The sequence below is a fragment of the Xiphophorus hellerii genome, chromosome 19, assembly GCF_003331165.1.
Source record: "Xiphophorus hellerii strain 12219 chromosome 19, Xiphophorus_hellerii-4.1, whole genome shotgun sequence".
In the NCBI taxonomy this organism is placed as follows: domain Eukaryota; kingdom Metazoa; phylum Chordata; class Actinopteri; order Cyprinodontiformes; family Poeciliidae; genus Xiphophorus; species Xiphophorus hellerii.
In genome coordinates this window covers 17,000,948-17,020,191 of record NC_045690.1, presented here as the reverse complement: position 1 = coordinate 17,020,191, position 19,244 = coordinate 17,000,948, and the positions used below count along the sequence as shown (strand labels likewise).

General features: G+C 39.0%; 1 protein-coding gene across 1 annotated transcript in view; it reads right to left on the bottom strand.

Moving 5' to 3' along the window:
* The window catches only part of dph6 (diphthamine biosynthesis 6), a 69,878-nt gene that overhangs the window by 26,029 nt on the left and 24,605 nt on the right, over nucleotides 1–19,244 (bottom strand). The window contains exons 6-12 of the mRNA XM_032548170.1: nucleotides 12,947–13,008; nucleotides 11,943–12,037; nucleotides 11,767–11,860; nucleotides 9,778–9,928; nucleotides 9,303–9,428; nucleotides 7,838–7,967; nucleotides 7,587–7,761 (exon numbers count right to left, since the gene is read on the bottom strand). Of these exons, the coding sequence (XP_032404061.1) occupies nucleotides 7,587–7,761; nucleotides 7,838–7,967; nucleotides 9,303–9,428; nucleotides 9,778–9,928; nucleotides 11,767–11,860; nucleotides 11,943–12,037; nucleotides 12,947–13,008 (833 nt within the window). The remainder of the gene's footprint in view (nucleotides 1–7,586; nucleotides 7,762–7,837; nucleotides 7,968–9,302; nucleotides 9,429–9,777; nucleotides 9,929–11,766; nucleotides 11,861–11,942; nucleotides 12,038–12,946; nucleotides 13,009–19,244) is intronic.

Here is a 19,244-nt window from a genome sequence, read left to right as displayed (position 1 = left end):
CCTCATCAGATTAAAAAGGTGTTGTGGTTTGACCTTTTTCATAGATGTCTGCATTTTGAGGCGCAAAATTCCAAACCCAAGTTAAACTGATCCAGAACTGTTTCAAGGCAAAGACCACATGTTTAAACAGAAATACATTTCTTAAGTCTTACCAAAAGAGAGCGAGGGAAACATTTGTGTCAGTAAATCGAATAAAGGTTTCAAATATTCTAAATATTTACGTATAAATTAATATAAAAAATATGTTGTGCCTGTTTTTGTTTGAAGTGATGTGACTGCATGGATTATGTTAGGATGTAACAATATCTTGTGATATTAAAATGTCATGATAATCCTTGTTAATGCCCGTCTCACAAAGTACTATCCAGGTGATCAGCGGGTGATTTCTTCTGGAGAAATAAGTCTCAGCAAACATTTCTATTATCAGCCCTGGATGTGAAGTTGAGAGATTTAAGTCTGACACCCGGTTGTATATTTCTTTCAGACTCTTATTTTGAAGTATCTGTTGTGCTGACAGAGTCCACAAAGAAAAACTTGAGTTGGCTGACCACATTTAGTTGCTTTAGAATTAAAAAAGCCTTACAAATTTTTAAGCTATTTATCTTGCAGCAATTTTGGTACCCAGTGAAAAAACAAAAAAAGTAAGATAGTGACAAAGACCACACAGCTGCAGCTGCTAACGGTCCTAAAGTATCTGCTTTGAACTTCCTAATGACACTAACCTAAAAAACTGTTCCTCAGTTTTTTAATCAATCTAGGATGCTTTGATTATATTTAGCTCAAAATGTAAGACACTGAAAGGGAAAACACACTAGCCTCTAATGCATCACGTGAAGCACTTTACGTCATAGTTGGATTATGATAAAATGTATTGCTTCTAAAGGAATAACAAACTGGACACAGCACCATGAAGAATCGGCCACCAAATGGAAGCAAAGGTAGTGGATTGCTTAAAATAAATAAATATTGCTTCTGGCATGTGTTGCCCTTTAAACTCATCAAATCTAAACCAGATAATTCTACAGAGAATAGTTATTGTTAAAAACACAACTTGAGATGTTGGAAAACTATTTGTATTGTGAAAATAAAAACACATTTTTTTCCGATAGGTACACAATTTTAACAGAAAAAAACCCAACAAAAAAACATAGAGCTTGTCACACATATCTTTTCCCAAAGACCATGGGTGTGTGTCCGACTGTCTCTCTGAAACATTTTGCCAGAGGCCTTGAAGCAGACTCAAGTCTCTGTGCTCAGGTCTAACTGGTTTGATCAGACTGTTTCCTATTTGTCTAATTCAAGTAAAGACAGCTGACCCTGTTGTTTGGGAACAAACTTACAGAGATACTACAGAGGTGATGTGCAGCGAAAGAAACTAAATCAATTCTCGCTGTGGAAAAGCTTTGAGGTGAAACCTGACTGTCAGTCAAAACATCTCCGGGCTCTCCCCAGACAGAGCAGCGGACAATTCAGGCACTCAGGAATGAAACAACGAGCCTATTCTGCTTATGTTTCCAATGAAAAGAAAAGGGGAAAAACAAATTTGGGTTACTTCCTCTGCTGCGAATTGGAGCAAGTGACTACACGTGCTAAAGAACACCGCAGCTTTGAGTAGCCTTCAATCTCCCAACTTCTCAAACCGCTGAGCCTTCAAGACCTCATTTTTCATCAGCTCAATTACTCGACAACTGTTCTCCTCCTCAGCTCACCCCTTCTTCCCCTGCCTTATCTCCCCTCCTCCTCAGTTGGAAGTGATCATTTGTTCTTTTATTAAACCTGATAACATCCCCTTGCATTGTCTGAGCGTGCTGGAGAGGCGCCCCTACTGTTTTTAGCCTCCAGCATTTTGTATTATTGGTGCATTATTTCACGCATGCCCTCCTCTTTTATCAAGCGCATTTGAAGTAATGTTAATAGACTAGAAAATTGAGACATTTATGAAGTATGGGTCGGGTTTATGAAAAAAATCCATAAAATATGACAAGGGAGAGGTGAGATAAAAGCAAGGTTTTAATAGATTATGGCAAACAGGGGAGAGGCATCAGATGCTGACAGGCACCTCCTCTGAGATGCCTCATACTTTATTGGATTAATTTTGTTGTATTAGAAATGAAGTTAAATGTCCTAATTAATCTGTTCGTGCTGCATGAATACCCCCCTGAACGCAGATGCATGCACACGCAGTTTTTTAGCTAATTACTCTTCTGTGATAATTGAAGTAGATGTAGACTTTAGATGTGGGCTGAGGAAGTTTGGGGAGAAGAGGACAAGGTGTGTGTGTGGGAGGAGGTTTGATGAGCTGGTGGTAGAAAAAGTGTTGCTGTTTTTTGCAAGCTAGCTGTTTTTCAGCAGAACATTCAAACCAGCAAACTAAACTAATACATTAAAATTCTGCTATTCATTGTTGTTCTTTTTTGCATACAATTAGACTTGAAAATGCTGAATTGTGATAGTGCAAATTGTGATAAGTACTGACTCACTAAATGTAGGTGCTACTTTGGCTGGTACATTTTGTCCATTATTAAGATTACAGGCACAGATACATTTTATTTGTTGAACCCTTTGTAAAGATGTATAACATGGTTTAAACTATATTGCAGTAGGGTAATCTGACACTGAACATTTTAGAGAATTTAATTTGAGAAAATTTCCTTAGCGGAAGTTAACTGCCTTAAGAAATTCTTTGATGCTTCAATTAGGGAAACTCATGGGGTTAATAAGGTGCTGTCCCCCTTTTTTTTGCAAATAAACCACACTTTGTTTTCTCCTGTAACATTTCACAAGGTTGAAACATAAAGAAAGAGAAGCATCTGTGACCAGCATTTTTTTTGCTTATTGTCCTGTCCCAAAACTTGGGTTCTTTCTTATGCTCTTCTCTTCATCTCACCCCACAGGTTTCTATCAGATTTCAGCCAAGAGACTGAGAAGACAATGGAAGACGGTAGAATTTTTGTCTACCTGAACCATTTCTGTGTTGATTTGGCTATACATTTTTGATTTGTATCCTGCTGAAAGGTCTTGTGAGAACCCAATACCAGTCTTCTGTTACAGTGACCAGATTCCCGTTCTGTAAAACTTCTGGGTATTTCTAGGTTCCCATGGCCTTTGGAGGATAAACAGACCCAGAGCATCACAAATCTTTCACCATACTTAACAGGCAGCACATGGGATTTTTCACATTTTCATTTCAGATAGAAAAATGGACACAGCTGTAAAAACAACAAAATCTCTAAAGCTCACTGTTAGAGAATTGAAGCAAAGACTGGCAAAAAAATAACCATTACCATTGGTTATTTTGGCATGTAGACAATAACCATTATCTACATGCCAACCATTTCTTTGGAAATGATGCCAACAAAAAGCCTTTTCTGACCAAATCCCTAACACATAAACATGTGGAAGAAGTCCCTTATGCTCACTGTTAGGTATGATGAAGAACCTTCATGCCATGAGCCTGTTTCTCTTCCAAAACAATCCAGCTCATGGTTCCAGTTAGAGTTCCAGCAGAGTTTAGCAAAAGTCGCATAATTATGTTAGTGATACTTCCAAAACACTGGTGGGCATGTAAACAGCATCTAATGGTTGCTATGGAGACTTGGTAACCGGAAGATGCTTGTTGCACTTCTTTCACAGTCAGCTTTAGAGTTTTCCTCATTTCCTTACTATGCATGATGGTACCACAGACATGGCTTTTCATGAAGTCTTGTCGCTGGAGGCTAAAAAAAAAAAAAGGCCTCTGTGTCATGTCATATTTATAAAGTCCTGGATTACTAATTACAAGTTCTTGGATAATCTGCCCAACTCAAAAAATGAAAGTATAAATTAAAATATTGCACTTATTTTGAAGGATAGTGTTAGGGATATTAATACTTGTATGTTGCACTCAAATTAAAGGTTGGATTTTTAACATTTTTCAGTGTGACATTATGCTATGTAAAATGTTTATTTATTTTAAGACTCATTAGGCCTCTTTGCTATTTAATTTGTCCCCGTCTTTATGTAAATAAACCTTGGGTTTAACCAGGACAGAAACTTCCACACATCGTTTCCTTTCAAGCATGCTCTCCTCTCCAGAATGGGTGGCCCACCATCACTCAGGTTGACCTCTCAACTTCTACAAGGCCAGACAAAGTTTATTTAATTTGTTTTCAGATATTTAGACTTCTATGAGAAGATTATTCAAATTCCACCACCTCCCTCAACGCACCCCTCCCTTTGATGTTAATAGGCAGCGTCAGATCCACATAACTGCTGATGCCTCGCAGTCCATTTTGACAATTTTCAAAACCCAATGCAAATCCTATCAGCGGCTTGCTCAAGACCATATCCCACAGTATTGACTGTCACTCACAATTAGGAGACCCCGGCAAAAGCATTGGTAGGCACTATAGCAACCTGAGGCTGGTGCAGTCAGCTCCCTAAACGCACCCCGCAGAATGTGATCAGTGAGTATAATTTCCCAGCAAATATCCCAAGGGTGAACCACTTGCCTTAACAGGAAAGAGGAGATGTTTAACAACCATTCAACTGATAGTCCTTCTATTCAGTCCTGTCTGGGCTATTGTGTTCACCTCTGTAAATGTGCCTCCAAAGGGAATGTGACCAAATAGGCAGAATCAATTTAAATAGACATGGAGGGATGTGTGCAGCTTAAGATTCTTGTCGTCAACTCTGGCTTTAGTACATGATAAACCAATTTAATTAATCTACCTACTTATAGGAGCAATCATTAATAGTTACTCTAAATTAGATTTTATTGGTAAAAAGTAGAATGGCTAGTCCCCCCACACCCCAAAAAAAACAAAAGCTGGCTTCAGTCACAAACATTAAATCTAACACAAAACTTTCCTTTGAAAGAATACCATAATATGGATTGTGTCAAGACAACTTTAAATATAAATAATTTTAAGTATTAAATAATTGTTAGGCAATTGTTACTATGTCTTCATCCAGAAGGAGTGAAAGTTGCAAGCTCATGATGATGATGGGTTTCCATGTATAGAAACTTTTTAAACTACTTTGAATGATTAATTACTCTACTGCTTGATAAGTAGCTTGAAAACATTGAATATTCTCAAAATCTTTTGACTAATACATTAATTATAAACAGATACTTAGATCATGTAAATTATTGCTACAACAAAAAATTTGTGCCAAGAATTTCAGTAACCTCACACTCGCAAATAATTTGATATAATTATATTGGGATACATAAAAACAACTGTCAGTCATGTGAAGAACAATATGACAGAGTGAAAATCAAATCATAAATTAAATTACAGTTTTTATCTTTGTCGCTTGCGGCTTTAAAGTAAACTGATGGGCTACAATATATCAGTGCACAATACACCAAGAGCCCCCCCAGCTCTGACATTAAAAAGGTTAACTAATTCCCTAAATCAAGTCAGATCTGAATCTGTCATACTGCCAGACCAAGTCGACGTTGAGTCAGCTTGCCATTTCCGAGAGCTGACGCTGAGAGACATGACAAGCCAAGCAGACAGATGAATGGATGGATGGGGTTTGAAGGTCCAGCATCCATCACATGCCAATCCGATATGCACTTCCTCTATCCCTCCACCAGCGGCGGTCCTCCGTAGTTAGACTCTGCAGGGCCATTTTCTGTCACTAGCCATGTGCTCGCTCTCAGATCATTAGAAGCAGAGGAATGGACTGGTCCCAATATAGCAGGACAATAAACATAGTGCTTAAAGCCCTACTTAGCTGAATCAACTGGTTAGCCCCCCGACTGGTAAATAATAAAGTAAACAATTACCCAGAACTTGTCAAGGTAAGGAATCTGGAGCTCAATTTGTTCCTCCATTAAGGTTTCACTCCTGACATCATCTTCACCTAACTGAACACACTACTAAGATACGCTTAAGATTACAGATTAATTTTTGAGTATAGTTGAAACCTTTACGTCCTAAATAAGACATGTGGACAGCAGGTACTTTCTGTTTTATGTGGCCACAGTTTTCTGTCCCTGTGCTCCTCTGAGCAATGAGGAAAATTGTCATTAAGATTGAGACAATCACAGCAGAGCCGTGATGAGACAGTGGGGGCGGGTGAGCTGCGTGCTTGCTCACAGCAAGAGGCTAATTGTATCAATATGTAAAACTCTACTGCACTGAAGAGCTGTTAATACATTTTTGATCAAATTAAGTCATTGTTGCGTAAAGGGGAGTAGACATATTGAGAGACCGTGCAGGGGTCGTGTGAAGAGCCACGCAGAGCTCTGAGTAAGCACTCTCATTGTGGTTTGCTCAAATTATGGCGAATTTTAATTATAATTAAATGAATGAGAGATTAGATTTTTTTTTCTTGTGGCAAAAGTACTTGCACGCAGCTGACTTCAATTTTATGTCTCGATGAGGCTTCACTGAAGATTTCAAGCACTGCTGGCATGCTAAAAACAAACCAAACTCTTTAGGTTAGATCTCAGGAATCCAAACTCAGCTTCAGCAACAGACCGCTGAAATACACCCGTCAAGACCTGAGCGAATGGCTAATCCACACATGTTCTCACTCACAGATGGATTTGGTTGAAGGATCAAGGACGTGTGGAGGAGATGGACACTATCCTTGTTGACAGTACCTTGACAAGTGTAATCCTATATAATACACACTGGGTAAACACAACACCAAGCCAACCATGCAACCGCGGCCCACACTTCCTCTGGTTGGCCTTTGAATTTCACATTCTTTAAAGGTTTGAAACAATATGAGAGACAAAGACTTTCTGCTTTATAAACAAGTGCAAAGGGTAGGTACACATTAGCCATTTTAGAAAGGACACATGGTAAAAGGTAAAGACAAAACTACTCAAGTAAAAAATCCATCACACAATAAGTGAAATGCGGGGTGGAGGTAGAACATGGAATACTTCTGCGAATGAGACTGTTGCTGCATTTCTTTTCCGCTTCTCTCCTGGCTCATTTCCTGAGGATTCTGATTGGGCCCAATAAAGGCACCTAGCATTAAAAAATAAAAATAAAAATCGGAAAATGATCCAATCTTCAGTTTCACTATCCCCAAATAACTTTTTTTTGTTTCCTGAACAGTAGATGGAGATGGTAACCTGAGCATTATAAGGTTGCACTTCCCAGAACACTCTTTGGTAGGAAACTGTTTACTGAGGGAAGAAGATATGAAGCGAGCTTTTTTCAGTATCAGTGAGGTTTTTAAATATGAATAAAGAGAAAGAATAAAAAGTCAGGAAAAATGTTTTCAATAGGAAACAGTTTCTATAAATGATGCATGTCAGTCTGTCATTTCCTGCATCAGAGTTCCACCTTGGTAGGTGCAGATCTTTTTTTATTTTGCACTTTTTCATATGCAAAAAAAAGCCACAGATCCTCAATTTTAATTTTGTCTTTGTCAGAAAAAAATCTCAATCAAGCTAAATCACCATGAAAAATATTTTGTATCTAAATATGGCAGGACTATGAATTATTTTCCACTGTACATCAAAACTGTGAATCAACCATAAATGCTTTATTCTAAACTCTCCTTTCTTGTTATCCTCAAAAGCATCCTGTCACCATTGCATACATGTATCCACAATGTAGGTCCCTGAACCTCACCTTGAAGGCCTGGCTGTACGGCCCGATGTTAGCGGGGGCCCAGTGGGAGAGGCTCTGGACATGAAGGGCTTCTTTGTGGCGGAAACAGCCTTCCTCCAGGGGTTCGGTCCAGTCATGGAGGAGACAGTCCATCTGCAGCAGCTGTCCGGCAGGCAGAGGCGCCTGGACACAAACCCTACATAACAAAACAAAAGAAATATGAAAAAAAGTGAAGAATGTAAACATAAAAAGCAAGAAAGGGAAGCTTTTACCTGGCTGGAGGATTTATGTCGAAATATTTCTTGTAAACTGCATTGAGAGAAACAAAATCCTCCATATTCCTCACATAGAGATGAACCAAGACGATGTCCTTCATTTTCCAAGCCTTGTTTTGCAACTCATCTGATAAAATGCATAAGATTTTTAGATATTATTAATAGCATAGTACAAAGTCAGAAAATCTTGCCTAGACTGAACAAAGTAAGTCTTTAAACATCTGGCAAAACGTCTTACTTGTACTTAGCTTTAATGCTCGGTTTTGTAAAAAAATCTTTATTTTAACTCCTGCTCTTATTTTAATACATTCCTGAGTCACTCAAACTAAAGTACTTGTATCTGGCTTTAAGTATAAAGCAGCAGTACTGGAGAGCAGTACTGAAAGCAATCCGGTGTGCATATTGGAGGCTTTGGATACAAATACAAGCTCCATGGCTCAAAGCAAGGCCTCTCTCTCTCCCAACAATCATCTGAAAGAGCTTCAAGTTTGTTTTTCCTTTGCCAACACTAGCATCTCACACTACTTTGCCCCCATACAAAGAAGTTGTTCATTAAATATTAACTTGTTTAATATTGTCTCTGTGAAGGGGCTGCTCAGCCAAGCACCACCATAAACATTAAATATGCTTTTCATCTTTTGCTCTTCCATCTCCATCAAAAAAAGAAAGAGAAAAAAATAGAGATACAGTGGGGGAAAAGTGAGCACTATAAAAACTTCTGCAGGGCAAAAATGATAAACTCTACATGGTTGCACTGTGTGCGCATGTGTGCGTCTGAAAACAGTTGGTTCTGTGTTGGCTTACAATGCTTGTCCTTGTACAGCGGCCAGCTACATATCCCATTCATCTGACTGACAGAATCTGTGACACACTGAGTTTGTCTGAGGAGTTAAGAAGTACTGCTGAGTCAAGCTGTAGTTTTAAAGGTTTGCTGTTTATCTTGTTTTGTGTCCAGTTAACACCATACAGACAGACATTTATTTAGATCTCACCAGAACAGTAACTTTTGTTTAGATATCAAAATCAGAATTTTTAGTACATTAAGTAAATATAGGTCTGGATTTCAAGTGATAGATCAACACTAATTAGTCCATAATTGGAAAGAAGGAATAAAAAAGTTGGTTGTTTTGAAAGGTATGCAGTGTATTTCTATTAAGCCTGCCTGACTAAATATTTTGTAGAACGACTTTTTGCTACAATTACAGTGGCATTGTTGGGTGGCGCTATATGTCGGATGTGCACAGCATACATTTTTGTCTATTCTTATTCGCAAAATAGTTCAAGATTCATCAGATTCGATAGTGAGCTTCTGTGAACCTCAATTTTCAACAAATGATGTTAAATCACGCAGATGTGGCAAATGGCTGCGTTGGATTTTATTTAGGGGTTTCAGCAGACTGAGGTGTTTAATAAGTTGAAAGAGTGTGAAGGATTTTTTGGTTCTTGTCGACATTTCCTTTACCTTGAAGCATAGCTAAAGCTGCCAGTGTCTGGCCCTCAATCCCAAGATCTTGGCTCCTAAGTCCATTGATGCCTGAGATCCACTGATAGCCCCTTGAACACCTTTTGGAGCAGGATGGAGGCTCGTCTGGGGGAAGAGATAGCAAAGAAGTTAGGATTCCCACCATTAAATAGGTTTTGGTTCATCATAATGTATAAAACATCTTTAAATATTTGTTCCTTCATAAACAATCCATAAATATTCATTTTATGTCATCAAAGAAATTAATTCAGATGCTGTCACAAATAAACTACTCAAATGACAACTCTTGTCAAACCGCCATGCAAAAAGCTCTGGCATTATGATGCTGGTCACATATGACACCGATCCAGAGCAACACACACCACACAAAGATATCATTTGACACACCCAGACATAAATACACATTCATGCATGCATGTCTGCATGCACACGTCTCACAACAAATGAATCTCACCGTGGCCCCAGTGACAACTAAGGTCACAGTTTGATGTAAATTTGTGCTGGTTGTCTTCAGCTTGATCAGCATATTCCACCTCCTCAGTCATCTTGTCAATGGCGCTCTGGCAAGGACAACTACCATGGGGCAAAGCTCTCACCACCGCATCCTGCAATAAAGCACCACAGGGGAATACATCAGGCCAAGTGCCCACCAAAGAACGCAGAGCCGTTTGCAATGGCAGACAAAACGCTGTATAATTAGCCACCCTCACCACGTACGCCGCCGAGCAGGCTGTGTGTGCACGTCAGTTTTACATGACAAGGACCCAGACGCGCATAACTTCAAGGTGAATGAATATGAAACAACTTGCTAACATATTCGTGGTTCAGGCGAACAGGGTGTGGTGTTTTCTGATACTGTAGATCCAATCATAGTGGCTGTCAGTCAAGACTCAACACTAGATCAGTGAGACATGTTTTGGATTGCACCATTTTTTTATTTATTTTATTTTTTTGCAGCTGTTTGCTTATACTTTGCCTCTGCTCCCTGCTACTTCTTTAAATAACAAATCATTATCATTCTCTAAGGCATACATATTACCTGCCAAATCCTGCAAGGGTGCCACGTGTTTAAATACATATTTCATATTTCCTCGGCGCAACCCTCACGCCGCCTGATACTCTTTCACCCCCCCCTCTCCCCCAACCCCTTGTCTCCTGTCAGCCGCATTAGGCCATATGATAATCAAATTAATTATACTTCAGCCCCTCTCTCCTGGCCAGCATGAAAAATAGCTTGACTAGCATTAACTGAGGGCAAATGATGGTGGTCCATCCCCACCCCCTGAGCTTGGTGCAGTTTCCTCTAGTGCTGGTGTCACCGCAGATCTGTCACCCTGACGAGAAGAGCTTCAGAAAGCTGAACCAGGGCAGGTTCTCCCCTGGTTGTCCCCCCCCACCACCACTGCCCCTCTTGCTCTCCCTCCCCTTTCTTACTCTTGCAGGCTCTGGTTTTCCCTGCTCTTTCTCCAGCAACCTAGGGGGGGCTAGAGGGGCCGTAGGAGCATGCAGTGTCTATTTGCATGCTGGGGGTGGAAGCGGCTGCAAGGGGAGCAGGAAAAAATATATAGCTTAAGGGGGTGAGGCTGGAGGGTCGCAGAGGTTGTTGGATGGGGGTATGTTTTCTGTCTATAACAGTCCCCTCCCCCATATAAAATAAAGACATACAGTACATATGTAAAAATGTCTACATATAAATTTAAGGGGACATGTGTATGTCACAGTGTGTGTCTTCAAATCACATACTTGATCATTCTGTGTGATGACAAAATACTCCAGTAAACACAGAAAAGGAAAACTGATCCTTCAGTATAATTTTAAATACACATGGGAACTTCAAACAGAAAAAAAAATACATAAATGATCTGTCTTCACTAAATCTTTTCAAGAACAATTTAAGAAATGTTAGAATTTGCTGTCCACTCCTGCAGGGAGAGGGAAATGTGTTGTCCTCCTCTAGCATTTGAGGCCCAATTCAGCCTTCAATTTACCAAAAGCCAATTTCTTCTCCTTCCCCACAACCCTTTGCTTGTGTCCGCTCAGCCAGCTACCTGAATGCAAAGCGCCTTAATGCGAGCAGACATGTTTATTAAGCTGGGCCTAGTTTCAGGCTGCGGCGAATATTGCAGACGTCAAACTAGGCCATGTGGGGCTGGAGGAGCAAGAGCGGGAGATGAAAGGAGAGACCAAGAGCTAGAATGTGTGGAAGTAGAGTTAGAAAGGCCTTCTGGAGGTTGATCTGGATCCTACCCTGCAGAGCTGTGTTTTTCCCCTCTCCTCGACAAAGTTATCAAGCACCAAAGGGTTGTGTTCTGGTATACTGTTTGGCCCTGAGAGCTGCTTGAACGTAATCAACCCCACAGAGTCAAACTTCTCCATGCAAAGCCATTGATATGGGATTGACTTTGTATATGAATCAACTTCTATTAACAGAAATTAGACTCACGCTGTGCTTGTCCTCTGCATGCATTTTGGTGAAGCGCAGGTAGCCAACTGGAGCAAAAGCATCTGCAGAGTGAATCACTGTCTCGGCTTCATCTCTGCGCAAACAAACAGAAAACATCCAGACACCTGGAGGAAGAAAATAATTTTGTCGACTGAGTGTTGTGCTGGTTTACTCACATTGTTATCTTCTTTTTGAAGATTGGACAATCGAGTGTGAAGGTTTCATATTCACCTCCCTCACCACAAATATGGACTCCATACTTGTCAGAGAGCTGCTCAGGGCAAAGCAAAAATATTTTATTTTAGTAATATGCCATAGTATGGAAAACTTTCTGCAAAATGATGCTAATCAGTTTACAGATATTTTAGCATTTGTGCTATCGTACATTAATATACAATAATGATTCAGTGCTGACAACTTTATACAACAATATCCAAACCAATGGAAAAACAAAGATTTATGTAACTTACAGTTCCAGTCAGACATTTCTAAAACCTCAACATGGGCATGAATGTCATATTAACTTACTGATATTCTGATAGCAAGGATGGGGTGAGTTTAAAATAGTTGTTTTTTTCTGGTCCACACAAAATTGAAATTACACAAATACAAATGTGCATCCCCTCCTGAACAAATCTCCCCTAGCAAGTTGCACCTTTATCACGCTTTTGTAGAAATCAACAAGCTTCTGGTATAATTTCTATTGTAAATTTAACAACTGAATTGGTTCAATTTAAAATTTAATTTAATTAATCTATCATAAGCTGGAAGATGCCAATGTCACTGTCCACTTCGAAGAAAGCTTGACATCAACAGACTGAGAAGTTGCTGACTAAGAACCATCTGTTCCTAATCAACATGTAAATGTTTGAATTTGAAGCTGTCCACAAGGCCAAACTAAATTCCTTTGGTAGATAAATGTTCAGGCAAGACAAAGCTTGAGCTGTTTGGCCAAAATGGCAGGATGTTTGCTTGTTTTTAGAAATCATTGAAGATGAAAAAAGGAAAAGTTCCAATATCTCTTTAATACTCAAAATGTGTTAAAATTTAGGCTACTGATAATGTATGCAAACTTCTGACTGGAACAGCATATGTGTATTCAATAGAAAAGTATGTGCACATTAAGATATCACAAAGTACTGAGGTCAGATTGTTGGAAAGGTATCTAAGAGTGTATGACCTGTTTCAAATAGGGCTGCATATCGGCCAGGGATTTTCCTAAGTGCTTCTCTGGATCCAGGCCTGGCATCCGCATGGAAAATGCAGGAGAACATTAACAAAGCAACACAAACAGAGACAAATACACACACACAAACACCGTGCACACAGACAAGAAGAGAGAGGGAGAGAGAAAAAAAGGTCTGATCAGAAACGGACTTAGTGATTGAAGATGACAGGCAGGGAGGTTTACGGGCAGTCTCACAAAAACTCTCCTAAACCTGCACCCTGGATCTATTTGTTTGACTTTGCAAGTAGTGTACACAGATCTCTCTCTGTAAAGGCAACAATTTTCAATTGCAAGCCACAAACTCCCCCAATGCTCCCTCGCCTGCCCCCTGCACATGTAGTTCCCTTTGAGAACATAAACTCTGGAAAGAAATCTTGTTTATTTGCCTTTTTTCTCCCCTTCCCCTGAAATGGTGCATGGAAGTGACTCACAGGCATGGGAGAGAAAAGAAGAAGGGGAAAGAAAGAGGTCCCGGTCAGTTTTGCATGCATACCGAGTGGTGGCATGCTCTGGCTCACTCCCCCACACTCCCCAGACAATAAGACAAAAGCGTTTAATTTACCATTTACAAAAACAAATGCGCTCTTCCTGTTTATAGCAATAAAAATCTGCTGCTTCAGATTCATATTAACAGACTGACTGGTTTAATTTAGAAATGAAAGGTAGAATAAATCAATCAACAATGTCCTAAACCCTGGAGGGGTTTTGCTCCTTTGAGACGGTGAAGTCCTGACTTTGCCTTTTCGACTCTGGAGTTCGAGGCCTCAATGTTGAACTTCATCTCACCCAGAAAGAAAGTGCAGCCATCAATTTCCTACAGCAACTTCACCGCTCAGACACAAAACAAAGCTCACAGTACCAGGTGCTTACGACAAAGAATAGAACAATAAAAACATAACAGGACATGAACATAAAATGCTAAATTTGAGGAAATTCCAAACTAAGTATTTGCCCTTTTTCCTACTTTTACAGTTAAAAAAATAACAGTACGATTGTAAAGTCACAGGAACCACACAAGTGCAGCTGATGGTCTTTCATGATTGCTTGTCTTATTTTTCTACAGAAGTATCTCAATGAATTAAAATAATGTTCTAGATAATATATTTCTAAAATTAAATTTAAAAAGTGAAACTCATTTTGAATAGCTGTTTAAACACAGAGTAATCTATTTCAAGGATTTAATTTTCTAACTTCTAATGATTATTGCTGACAGAGAATGAAAACCCAAAGTTCTGTTTCTCAGAGGATTAGAGTACTGCATCAGTCCAAACAAGGGCATTTTGGTTGGAAAGAATGGAAGGAAAATGTGTTGTAGAAAACATTTCACAATAATCTGGAATAACAGCAATGTTGAGAGGATAAGTAGAGTGTATATTACGAACATCAGTTTGCTGATAATTCTTTATTAAAATTGGCCCTTTATAATATATACTATGTTGGGTTTTCAATAGTTACAACTGCTATCTAAAGGTGCTGTTTTTTCTGAATATCTAATTTTGAGTTTGCAGGTGTCAGGTGTCTCTCCTGATTGGTGGAGCCAAAAGATGGACAGATTTGGACTGGTTTTCCAGGAGGAGATGGTGGATGATGCAGATTGCCCCGTTTTCATTCTTTGCTTATCCCAACCTGCCACACCTTTACTGTGAAACACCTTTGAGAACACATTCAATGCTGTACATGCTTGTGAGGAGTCTATGAGTTATTGTTTTGGCTGCTTTATTTTGAATAGGTATGTTTCTTCGATATTTTAGATAGTTGTTCTATGTTTTGGCAGAAGTGCACGCTGAACCTGAACCTAGCACCTTTTCAGTGTTGAAATCTGAAAAGAAAAACATCATCTAAACAAATCATTATAAAAAGGGTACGACTGTGTTTTGTGGCTGCTTTGTGTTTTGTGTGTTTTGTGGCTTTGGCTGTGTTTTGTGTCCGACTACGATGGATCACCTTCATCTTGGTGCCTAACCACCCTGAGTCAGGTCATTAGAGCCAAGTTTACCAAAATTAACAGGAATCAAGTCTTGAGCGTTTGTATGTGTGACTAATCGTTATAGTATACGAGTTTCACTTTTATGACATTTCAATGAAATTTTAATTTACTTCAAGGCACCTGTACATTATCCACATGGTTTTCCTGTGACTGGCATAACCATTAACAAGTAACTGATGACCTATCTGGGTGAATCGTAGAGTGGTGACAGTGATGTCACGGTAATAAAGATAGTTGTTGAAATGGCCACATAATTCCCACCGAAAATCGAATATAGCTTCTCCACTAGCACAGATCACGTGGTCCTGCTCATTGGCATGGTCATCTGTTTAATTAGACAAATGAAGTTAATCCTAATGTGAGAATCTCTCGTCTCTCATGGCCTGACAACCTCAAAGGTTAATGTGTCATCTTCAGGCCCCATGAGGAGCGATGGCTGGAAGACGAGAGGAAAATGGAAAGGAGATGTGAAGGAGGGATGTCGCATCCCATCCCGCGTTCATCTTAATCCCAGCTGCGTCTCTGCTGTGGGTCTCCGTGGTCCAGCGCTTCAGGGAGGAGAGATGGAGGGCCATGGTAGTGAGGAAGGAGGGGAAAGAAGCAGAGTAGACAGGGTGTGGAAGGATAGAATGAGCAGGCCCTTATTCTCCTCCCAGGGGATCTGTAGTCTTAATTAGTGTGAGAATATCTAATCTCAACATCCTCTCATCTTAACCCCGCCACAAAGGTAATAAGGAGGGTGAAGAAAAGCATTAAAATTCAATCCAATTAAAATATCCTCTTTAATTAGTCATGCCTTTTAACAAATTTTGAAAATTGGCTCCGAGCTCCTAAGGGTGGGTGCAGCGTTTTTTAATGTGTTCATTAACTTCCAAGCTCTTAAATAATATATGACACATAATTTGATATTTACAAGGAGAGAACAGGATGACTGAAACCTACGATGACAGGAGTGAGTGATAAAACCATACTAAGATGGCATTAATGTGGAACTATTTCTCCAAAGACCACTTAGCACTTGTGTGAGTGTTTTCCTAATTGATGTTCTGGTTGGAATTAAGGTTACTGAAACCATTTGTAAATGAAGGAAGCTGGGATGAGGCTGCACTTGTACAATATATGCTTTGCAAACTCCTAAAGAAGCCATCAGTGCAGGCTACTGGCGATCTAACACCACTCATTTGCATGATCTCCACATCTCTGTCTCCTCTAAACCTGTTTTACAACTTGACCTAAACCCAATTACCTAACCTCATTATGCCACATTAAACCCAAATAAGCCCACTAGAAGCTGCCATTAGTCTGCCACCAGAGACAGTAAGACCACTCTTTGGAGAGACACGAGCTTTCCTGAGAGAGACTGAAAGGAATGACTCTCTTTTAAAAGGGCCTTTTACATCTTATTATCCCATAAAAGTCCAGTTAAATTCAGTGAACTTTAAAACTTCGATGTCCTTTAATGACTAAATGCATTTTTTAGAAGCACGAGATGGCATTTAGGGGGCAATATTCAAGAAGAAGACAAAGTTTACAAGGAAACCAGATAAAAACTGAGGTTTCCTTAAACTGAGCTTGAAAAAAACCCATTAAAAACAAGATAGGTGACGAAAATACAATGTGTCGTTGAGGAATTGTGAGTCAAGTACCAAAAACGAATATAATTCCAGTACTAAACAATTACGCAGGGGTGGGCAACATTGATCTAAAGCTTTATTGTGATATTTTGTGATAGTATTGTAATAAGAATAAAATGGACTATAAGAACTATGTATTACATATTTTTAGGTAACTATGACTAATTGATTGGAACAGCAATCATAGCAATAAAATAATTGTCTACAACAGCCTTACACATTTGTAATATGCTTCTTTAGGACACCAGTTACATAAAAAAGCCTTTGTATCACTAAAATGCACACAGTAACTGCATTTAATCATATTTTCAAATGTATTGGCATTTGTTAATACGCTCATTGAACAGAGAAAATAATAAAAATAATCTAAGGAAAATTTGTAAAAATATATATTAATTGCAATTGATCAATTTCAATTTATCATGAAAATGATAAATACAGCGTCTTATGATAGACAATATGATAAATACCTGTCCCTACGTAAACCGTTAATGTTCATTAAAACTGATGCAAACACTGTAGGCACCAACTTGTAGTCTGGTCAAACCCAAAGAATCCATAAAGCCTGGCTTCACAACCTTAATTATATCACAAGAGATCTTTTGTCTATGATCCAACAGGCCAGGAATGTTCTGTGAGACCAAGAGGAAAGAAGGGAAGTTAATAAAGTCAAAAAGTAAGATATAAAACTTTATCTTTATGCATGAAAAGCTTCGGAAGAAAAAAACTTGGATCCAATGGAAACAATGAAAAAGCAACTTTTGTTTACTCAACAGACGTTCACTCGGGAGAAAAGGCTTCTCTCACTTCTATCCTTCTTAAAGTCAGAAACAATTATCTCCAGGCCTCTATCCTCTATCTTCCTCTATATCTTTTGAGAAACCACGATTAGTCTTTCAACCCTTGAGAAGGTAGATTTTTGTTGCCCAGCAGCGCTGGGTTACCTATTTAATTAAAACTTCTTGTGATTTTGCTTACTGAGCCTAATGCCAAATTAAAAAGCTGCGAGATTCTAGATACTGTCTAAACTGAGCTGAGCACAGTATTGCCGACATCCGCAGGCTGTCTTAAGATCTGGTGAGCGAGCTGACAGCTCCGCTTTAATCCCTGCCTTTAGAGAGAAATAGCAGAGAAAATTGGATTCATGATGTGTAACATTTTAGCCTTTAAATGGGTGAAATAAGCATCTCCTTCCTCATAGGTGAGCCGCATCAGCCTTTAAACAACGTTTTAAAAGATTGTTCGCCAAAACAAAAGCTGTTCACTATCACCTAATCTTTGCAAGGCAGACAGATGATTACAGAAATGAAATAAGGAAGGAGAGGGAAGTGGTACGGCATAAAGCATGGTAGGATTAACAGGATATGTGAAATTTGTCAAGCGCTTATCTGAAATTCTGTTGATGTGAGAAGCATAATAGGCAGCATAAACTTTGCTACAATCCCATCAGGATGTAATCTTATTTTCAGAAAAAAAAGTAAAATAAAAGAAATAACCTTCAGTGAAGTGGGCATCACTTAACCTTTTTGTACCCTTGTATCTGGTCAGTTATATGTTATACGTCATACGGAGGTGGGAAATATGACAAAAATATATCACACATACTTACCCGATCTACAACTTTCATAGATCTGTCTTTTACAGAAGCTACAAATTTATAAAATATATTTTTCACATATTTGTTAAAAATGTTACCTTGTCCTGACAGTATAATATGGGACAGATGACCTCTGAAAAAAAAAAAAAACACCTCTGCCTCCTTCTACTGACACCTGAAGAAATGCACCACTCCTGGTCAAAAACAACCGTCAGAAAACAACAACAGTCAGAGCAATGGAGGAAGGTCTTAGCGCTGACAATCAAGCTAGCAAACACGCTGCTCACACCCTTCCTTTAGCTCTGCAGCACTGCAGCACCTTCCCCACAGCAGAGCCTACCATGAATGCTCAGGCTAGCCAGCATGGCCATCTACGACAGTGGATAAATGGTTTTCCTGGAACCGTAGGGTGTTTCTCCACTTGGTATCTGCCTACACTGCCAAAGGTACCAAAAACTGGTTAAACGGCCATGTGTGTTAAAAAAAAAAAAAAAAGACCTGACCCTCACCTGAGCAGGTCACAGAAACACAGAAAACTGCAGCAAACAATCCACTATCTCATTCACCTCACATCACCACAAAGGGTGAAAAACACTTGGATTTTTTGTAACTTGCTTTCATTAGTTCACATCCCTAATTCAACAAATTCAATTATGTTTCAAGTTATAGTGGTAGTGGTCCCCTTTCAATGTTTAATTCTTCACAATGTAATACTTTTATATCACCAGCACTTATAATAAATAAGTGTATATGATGTGACTCAGAAAAATCAATTTTGGTATTTTTATATACCGGTACTTGTTAAAGGATGATAAATAATTTTACTATTTCTGAGCTTTGAGAAAAAGACTGACAACTTTTTCTTACTGTGACAGCAATTTCAAAAGATTTTAATTAGGAATAAATCAAAAGACATATAAGACATAAGACATATAATGTCAATGTCATTTTAATTATCTTCTAAAATTTAAGCTTTATTAAATACAAGTTGAAGCTCGTATCTAATAATCAGAAAACATAAAACTCTGAGGG